The following is an 8,631-nucleotide window of genomic DNA, read 5'->3' as shown; positions in this document are numbered from 1 at the left end:
ATTTTCAGAGCCGAGCCCTGCCTGTACTCCGGCATTTCTCAAATTCAACCCAAGCTAAGCTGGAGGAGAAGCCGCCAGTGCTGATCAAAGATCCTGAGACCCAGCAAACAACGGGGCCTTTCCCATTGATAACCTGGGGGAGGGGATATGCCTGTGTGTCAGCTCCCTCTGGCCTGAGATGACTTCCAGGGAAATGCATCAAACTGTATTTAGGACCAACAAACACTGCCCCTGACAAAAATAACAAGATTTACTCCAAGTCTACCACAGAACCGCAGGATAAGACAGCAGCCACCTGGAGATGGAAACACCACTAAACATGGCTCCTGCAGAGCGTACACCACTCTGTCACCAGGTCCCAGGCCAAACAGAACTCCAGAAAAGACAGCAATGCCAAAAGGCTAGGAACATCCTAGCAAGTTCACTGTTAACTCCAGTTATCCCCTAAATTCCCATTTTCTTTTATACTTTCCTTCCCCATACCCACCTTCCCCTTTTCAGTCCCTTCCCCTTTTCCCTAAAACCACCTGTACCTTCAAGTTTAGTTTATTAAGGGGGAATGAAGAGTAGAGGGGAAAAATAAAAGGCAGAGAGATACCCTCCCTTCCTCCAAAAGATAATAACCTATGTTTATTACAGAAGCTCCGGTTATCAGCCAAAATGAAAAACACGCTCCATAGTGCCATTGAGATGATCATCTGATTGCTCCTGATGGCACAGCATGCCCTCAGCTGGATAGTCAGCAAACCCAGCCACAACGTGTGGGTCACCCCATCCAGGACCCTCCAGCAGGACAATATATGCCTGTCCATGGGCTCAGTCGATAACCCACTGCAGTCCTGTCTGGTGGGGATCCCCCTTAGGCCCAGTGAAAACCACTTTGCAGGGATGTGGCCCAACCCGATGGAGAGCACTATGGAGGGATGGAACAGGTGGATGGAGAAATTTCCTAAGGCACTGGAAGAACCTAGAGAATTTGATTTGTTGGGGGTCACCCAAAACCAGGTTTTGCTTTAACTTTTATTTCCTTAACCCTTCAGTTAACTACATTAAGGATGTAACCCCAACCAAAAACATTTACAATTTGGCCAAATGGTGCAACAACACAGTTGAGACTTCATTTTGTGATAGAGACCCTTTTGTTCGCCTAAATATACAGATATGATGTTTTGCAAAACTGTGCTTTGTGAAATCGGGATGTGGTTGAAGGCTGCTGCTGACGCCAGCATAATCTTTTATGGCCTTGCGAGCTTTTTTGAATTCCAGAAAGTTACCAAGATAAGCCCTAAAAGGGAACAGCGAAGAAAGGTCAAAATGATAGGACTGAGGAAGACTCTTGATCTTCATCCCGCGACCACCAGAAGGCAAAGACCCCCTAGCAACTGGAGACACATGCGCAGAGACACCCGAGAAAGGACACGTAACCCGGAAGCCGTATCACTTAAAAGGGGAGAACGTGGAAGTTAGAAACACGGCAGCTGGCGGAGCGGAGACTCCCCTGTCGCCCAGCGCTGATTTTTGCTTATTGCTTGCTTGCTATAATTAATAAAATTTTCTTTAATTGAAGCATATCACTCTCTTGAGTGCATTCATAACAGTTTTGGTGCTGTGACTCGGATCGAGAGGCGTGGATAGAGTCCTCCTTCGGGAAGGCGCCCCACCGGAAGACTCACGGTGGCCCCTCTGGAGGTACCTCTCTCCGTAACCCTCGACCGACGAACCTAAATTTAAGGCAATAAGCAAAAGGGAGACCGGTCGACCCCTTAAAATCTGTGCACAGAGTCCGGATGAAGACGCGGGACGCGTGAGTATAACGGGGAGCCGTTCGGTCGGGGTCAGGATCCCGGAGTGTGGCGAAGTGGTGTGTGTGTGAGAGGGGGACTGGTAGCCAGATTCCCCAAGTGAGTGCGGACCCTCATTAGTGCGTCTCCCATTAGCCCGCGAGGGCGTGGGCCACGAAAAAGGGGAAGCGAAAGAGACTGTGTGATTTGAAGGCACTCCGGAAGAATGGGGCAGGGGAAAAGCAAGCCCCCTGTATCTATTAAACTCCCTCCGGTACCTAGAGATAGTCCGTTGGGTTTTATACTAGATAATTGGAGGCATTTCCCGGGAACAGAAAATAAAGATAAGGCAAAGATGATTCACTATTGTGTAGAAGTATGGGGAGGAAAGGAAATTTCAAAGAATGTATTTTGGCCTATATTTGGATCAACCGAAGATTGGATTAAACAAAAGTTAAATTCCTGGGTAAACACAAAAATCCCCTTTAGCCCAGAGGAAAGTGCTTATGCAGAGATCTGGGTAGTAAGTCCCGAGGTTTTTATATTTAAACTGACAGAGAACTCGGGGGAGGGGAAGGGGAAGAAAAAGGAATCCCGAAAAGAAGATACTTTGATAATGCCCCCTCCTTATGTACCCCCACCACAAGCCCCTCCCCCTCCGAACCCCGAGGAGGAGGATTTAGACATGACCGGTGTGGGGCCTGTTACCAGGAGTAGATCCAGAAAAAAACAAGAGAACCTATTCCCATTAAGAGAAATGCCAATGGGTGGTCCCCAAGCTGGAATAGGGTTTATATCTGTCCCTCTTAGTTCGGGGGATGTCAGAGACTTCAAAAAGGAAATGGGGCATTTGCTGGAAGATCCGTTGGGGGTTGCAGAAAGAGTTGATCAATTTTTAGGACCCAATATGTACACATGGGAGGAATTACAATCTATCTTGAATATTTTATTCACGGCAGAGGAGAAAAACATGATTAGGAGGGAAGGAATGCGCATTTGGGATGCTCAGCATGCTCAGGGACCACTGGCAGATGTAAAATGGCCCCTCCAAAATCCCCAATGGGATCATCAAAATCCAGCGCACCGAGTACATATGCAGGATTTGAGAACTATTATAATTCAAGGTATTAGGGAGGCAGTCCTGAGGGGTCAGAATATTAATAAAGCATTCAATGAGAGGCAAAAGAAAGACGAGACCCCTACGGAATGGTTGGAAAGACTAAGAAAGAACTTTCAACTATATTCTGGAATGAATCCAGACACTCAGTTGGGGCAAGCACTGCTCAAAGCACAATTTGTGGCAAAATCCTGGGAGGATATTCGGAGGAAGATAGAAAAATTAGATGGGTGGCAAGACAGAGGTTTGGATGAGCTTTTGCAAGAGGCACAAAAAGTGTATGTTCGAAGAGAAGAGGAAGCTCAGAAGCGACAAGTTAAGATGATGGTGGCTGCTGTGAGGGAGAGTAGAGATCAAACCTGGAAAGGGAAGCAACAAAGACCGATCAGAGATTCAAAGGGAAGGCAGAACGTTAAAGTTTGTTTTTAATGTGGAAAGAAAGGACACTTTAAGAGAGAACGTAGAGTGAAGATCCAGGATGAAAAGATGTTCAAAGAAGACTAGGGGGGTCAGGGGCTCTACATTCTAGGGACCCGAAAACACCAGAAAGAGCCCTTGATAAAGTTAAAAGTGGGTCCCCAGTACCAAGAAATAACTTTCTTGGTAGATACTGGAGCTGAGAGATCAACCATTCCGTTTTTACCTAAAGGATGTAGTATATCCAAAGAAACTGCCATGGTAGTAGGGGTGAAGGGGGAACCCTTTGAAGTGGGGGTTATTAAAGACGTGATGATAGAATCAGAATCAAAAATTAGGTTGGGAAATTTTTTGTTAGTACCAGAAGCAGATTATAATTTGTTGGGACGGGATTTAATTATTGAATTGGGAATACATTTAGATATAGTTGATAAAGAGTTGAGGATAAGGCTATGCCCTTTAAGAGTGGAAGATGAAGACAAAATAAACCCAGAAGTCTGGTATACACCTGAGAGTGTGGGACAGTTGAGGATAACCCCATTCTCGGTCACTATCAAAAACCCAGAAATCCCAGTTAGAATAAAACAATATCCTTTGTCACTTGAGGGACGAAGAGGGTTGAAACCAGAAATTGACAGATTGTTAAATAAAGGACTATTAGAACCATGTATGTCACCTTTTAACACACCCATACTGCCAGTAAAGAAGCCAAATGGGACTTATCGTTTGGTACACGATTTAAGAGAAATTAACAAACGTACAGTGGCACGGTTCCCAGTAGTTGCAAACCCGTACACGCTACTAAGCAAGCTGGGACCCGACAGTTTGTGGTACAGTGTTATAGATTTAAAAGATGCATTCTGGGCCTGCCCTCTTGATGAAAATAGCCGAAATTATTTCGCATTCGAATGGGAAGATCCAGACACAGGGAGGAGACAACAACTAAGATGGACAGTATTGCCCCAGGGATTCACGGAATCCCCCAATTTGTTTGGGCAAGCATTAGAGCAGATTTTACAGGATTATCAGACAGACCCAGGGGTGACCTTGATACAATATGTGGATGACTTGCTTTTAGCTGGGAAAGAGGAAGAAGACGTAAGGAGAGAGAGTATTAAGTTGTTAAATTTCCTGGGTTCAAAGGGATTGAAAGTATCCAAGGTAAAACTCCAATTTGTAGAAGAAGAAGTAAAATATTTAGGCCATTACCTTAAAAAAGGGGAGAAAAGAATAGACCCTGAGAGGATACAAGGAATTCTGTCACTACCGGTTCCTAAAAATAAAAAACAGATACGTCAAATCTTGGGATTAACAGGGTACTGTAGACAGTGGATTGAAAATTATAGTAGCAAAGTTAAATTTTTATATCATAAACTGACACAGGAGGGATTAATGAAATGGAGTTCGGAAGATACAGAAAAACTCCGGGAGCTGCAAGAAAGTTTAATTCATGCTCTTGTCTTGAGTCTCCCAGATTTAAGAAGACCCTTTTATTTGTTTGTAAATGTAGAAAATGGAATTGCCTTCGGAGTCCTGACCCAGGAGTGGGCAGGGAGAAAGAAGCCGGTAGGATACCTATCAAAGATCTTAGACCCCGTGAGTAAGGGCTGGCCAGCTTGTCTGCAAGTAGTAGCAGGATGTGCCCTATTGGTGGAAGAAGCTAGGAAAATCACCTTTAATAGCAATCTGAAGGTAATGTCCCCCCATAACATTCGGAGTGTGTTACAACAAAAGGCGGATAAGTGGATTTCAGATGCTAGACTTCTAAAATATGAAGGAATTTTAGTTGAAGCCCCAAACTTAACATTAGAAACGACAGCTTTACAAAACCTGGCTGCATTTTTATATGGAGAACCCGAAGGCGAACCTTTGACACATGATTGTATAACCACAATTGAGGAACAAACCAAAATTAGACCTGATTTGGAAGAAGAGGAATTAGAAAGCGGAGAAAAGCTGTTTGTGGATGGGTCCTCCAGAGTAATAGAAGGGACGAGGAAAACGGGTTATGCCATCATACGAGGACCTGATTTGCAAATCCTAGAATCAGTTCCATTAGACAAATCTTGGTCAGCCCAAGCCTGTGAACTGTATACAGTATTAAGGGCATTGAAACTACTAGAAGGAAAGGAGGGGACAATATATACACATTCCAGATATAGTTATGGGGTGGTGCATACGTTCGGTAAACTGTGGGAAGAAAGAGGTTTAATAAACTCCCAAGGGAAAGATTTGGTTCATCAAAAACTCATAATTGCAGTATTAAATGCCCTGAGAAGGCCCAAAAGGTTGGCAGTAGTTCATTTGAAAGGACACCAGAAGGGAATGGACTTGAGGAGTAGAGGAAATAACGCCGCCGATCAGGAGGCGAAACGGGCGGCATTATGAACAATGATCCTAAAAGAAAAAGGGGGGCATGAAGAAATTTTGAAACATAGGGATAGTAGGGATAGTGACTTGAGAAGTAGATTTACTGAGGAAGAGAAGTTAAAACTCCCAGAGACAGGAGCAATAGAAAACCCAGAGGGAAGATGGTTTCTCCCTGATGGCCGGGAAGTACTACCAAAAGCCATAGCTCAAAGAATATTAGAAAAAATACATCAAAAGACACATTGGGGAGCACAGGGGTTAACAGACTATTTCGCTGCAAGGTATATGAGCACAGGTATCCGAGACTTAGCTAAACAAATTACTAGAAGCTGCCTCCCATGCTTACAAACGAATAGGAAAAATCTCAGAAAATTACTGTATGGAGGGAGACCCCTGGCAAAAAGACCCTTTGCAAATATTCAGATTGACTTCACAGAACTACCAAAGGTAGGGAGACTTAAATATCTCTTAGTCCTAGTAGATCATCTCACCCATTACGTAGAAGCTTTCCCAACATCTAGGGAAACTTCACGAACAGTTACAAAGGTGTTATTGGAAGAAATAATCCCTAGATACGGAGTACCAGAGACAATAGACTCTGACAAAGGTCCCCACTTTACATCAAAAATAACTCAAGATGTGGCAAAAGCATTAGGAATAAAGTGGGAACAACACACCCCTTGGCACCCTCAAAGTTCTGGGAGAGTAGAAAGGATGAATGGGGAAATAAAGAAGCAACTTACTAAGCTAGTGATGGAAACGAAACAATCATGGGTCAAGTGTGTTCCACTAGCCCTTCTGAATATTCGAACCCAGCCAAGGGCAGATTTGGGAATTTCCCCTTTTGAGATGTTATATGGTATGCCCTATAATATAGAGGAAGTTCAAACACATCCAAACGTGAGTGATCAATACATCAATGAGTATTTGATAAAATTAATGAAGTTCAAAAGGGCATTGTGGGAAAAAGGGATGCTAGCCCAAAGACCACCATTGGATTTTATATTACACCAGGTACAACCCGGAGAGTGGGTGCTGATAAGAAGTTGGAAAGAGAATCCCCTAACACCGAAGTGGGAAGGACCGTATCAAGTCCTCCTAACAACTGATTCTGCGGTTCGAACAGCAGAGAAAGGCTGGACACATGCGAGTCGAATAAAAGGACCCGTGAAGCCACCAAAGGCTAATAACGGGGAAGTGGTTAGCCCAGCTGGGGACTTGAGACTTAAGATATCCCGAACAAAATGACATCCAAGAATTACTAACCTGCTTAGAAACTTATGAATAATAAACTCAATAAAGGCTTTTATATAGAATATAAGATACCTCCACCTAGTGGTGAGGAAATATATAATGGAAGTGTTAAAATAGGCTGTACTTTGTGCCGAGATTGTTATCCTTTTGTTTGTTTTAAATGTATAATATGTAAAGAACACTGGTGGACCCACTGTCATAGAGGCTACCCACCAAGAGGGGTGTGTAGCTCTTGCTACACTGCCCAGAGGAGACTCACTGATTGGGCCCTAGTAACCAGAATACGAGCAGGAGAATTTGAAGCAGGATCAGAGAAGTGGTGGGCCATCTACTCAAAAGGGGTAAATCCCTTGTATTATTGTTACCATCCAAACGAATCTGCGCCTTTTGTGGCAAATATAGTAGCTGGGTTGTGCAGACGGTGGCTCCAAGAATTGAGGTGCAATACCCCTTTAGTAAAGCATAAAAGTTGGGAAAAATACATACAAAGAATTAATAAGAGAAGGAGTAATTCCCCTCCTGAAGAGTACCCTTGCTGCCGAGAAGATGGTACACCCCGTGTCCCGAAGCAACCGGGTCAACGGGAGAGGCAGAGGAGTAATAAACCGTGGAGGGAAGCACACCAATATACATGGGACCAAAGAGTCATGGTCCTGGAAATGCCACAAGAGTGGGAATGAGACAACCCAGCGAAGTAATTTTCAGAGAATCCAAATTAGCAATTCACAAAAGAAAAGCCTCTATTATAGCGGGGGAAGCCAATGCTCATTAAAGAAGTCAGTAACATTTATAATCTTAATCAGTACATTTAACATTTGCACAAGCAAGACTCACAAACCCTTCAATTGGTCTTTAATCCGACGGGAAGACCAGGTCGTTATCCAATCACAGATCACCTCTGAAGCCCCCAGTTTTCAAGTTACACTGGACTCTCTCATTGAGTGGAGGACTTCCGGTTATAGCCGGCCCGGGCATAGTGTGCTATATATGTGCCCAGCTTCTAATCCAGGCGGAGGATATTGTAATTACCCTGGCGAATTTTACTGTGGATATTGGGGCTGTGAGACAATTTCCATGGGGTGGAAAGTACAAAACCCAGATAAGTATCTAAAGGTAGAAAGGGGTCCACACGGATGTATAAAACCCTGGACAGATCCCTCGGGGGTAGTAACATATGTTGGGACTTGTAAATTTCACTACATCAATGTCACACAACCCCAAGACCCTGGGTGGTTATTAGGACGAACCTGGGGTTTCAGGATATGGGAACCCGGAAAAGATCGGGGAGGACACATTCTTATAAGGAAAGAGGTGGTCCCCCATGATCCTGGATCTGTTGGACCAAATCCAGTTGTATGGGGAGCAGTGGACCCCAAAGTAAAAAATCAAAATAACCGTTCCGAAAAACCAGAAATTAGCAACAAGTCCCGAGTATCAACCACAGTGGGGACACCCCAAGAATGAAGAAACGGGGCTCTTTGGAAAATTTTTCAAGCTACCTTTAGAGTGTTAAATAATACATACCCAAATTTAACTAGGGAATGTTGGTTATGCTATAACATTAATCCACCCTTTTATGAGGCCATAGGTTCCATAGCAGAACCAGAAAGAGTAAACGGCACTAATCCCGCTGCCTGCCTATGGAAAAAAGGAAGAGAAAACATCCCAGGAATAACGTTGTCTCGAGTCACT

At 44.0% G+C, this 8,631-nt stretch overlaps 1 protein-coding gene across 1 annotated transcript; it reads left to right on the top strand.

Moving 5' to 3' along the window:
• Positions 1 to 1,787: 1,787 nt before the first annotated feature.
• On the top strand, positions 1,788 to 8,403 carry LOC148183293 (MLV-related proviral Env polyprotein-like). Its single transcript, XM_088061385.1, has 2 exons — positions 1,788 to 1,804; positions 7,764 to 8,403. The coding sequence occupies exons 1-2, from the start codon at positions 1,788 to 1,790 to the stop codon at positions 8,401 to 8,403; spliced, it is 657 nt and encodes a 218-aa protein (XP_087917511.1).
• The last annotated feature ends 228 nt before the right edge of the window (positions 8,404 to 8,631 follow it).

This window comes from Pseudopodoces humilis, chromosome 12 (genome assembly GCF_049639895.1).
Source record: "Pseudopodoces humilis isolate 2021_Gansu_Grassland_sample_001 chromosome 12, ASM4963989v1, whole genome shotgun sequence".
Lineage (NCBI taxonomy): Eukaryota > Metazoa > Chordata > Aves > Passeriformes > Paridae > Pseudopodoces > Pseudopodoces humilis.
This window is presented reverse-complemented; position numbering and strand designations above follow the sequence as displayed.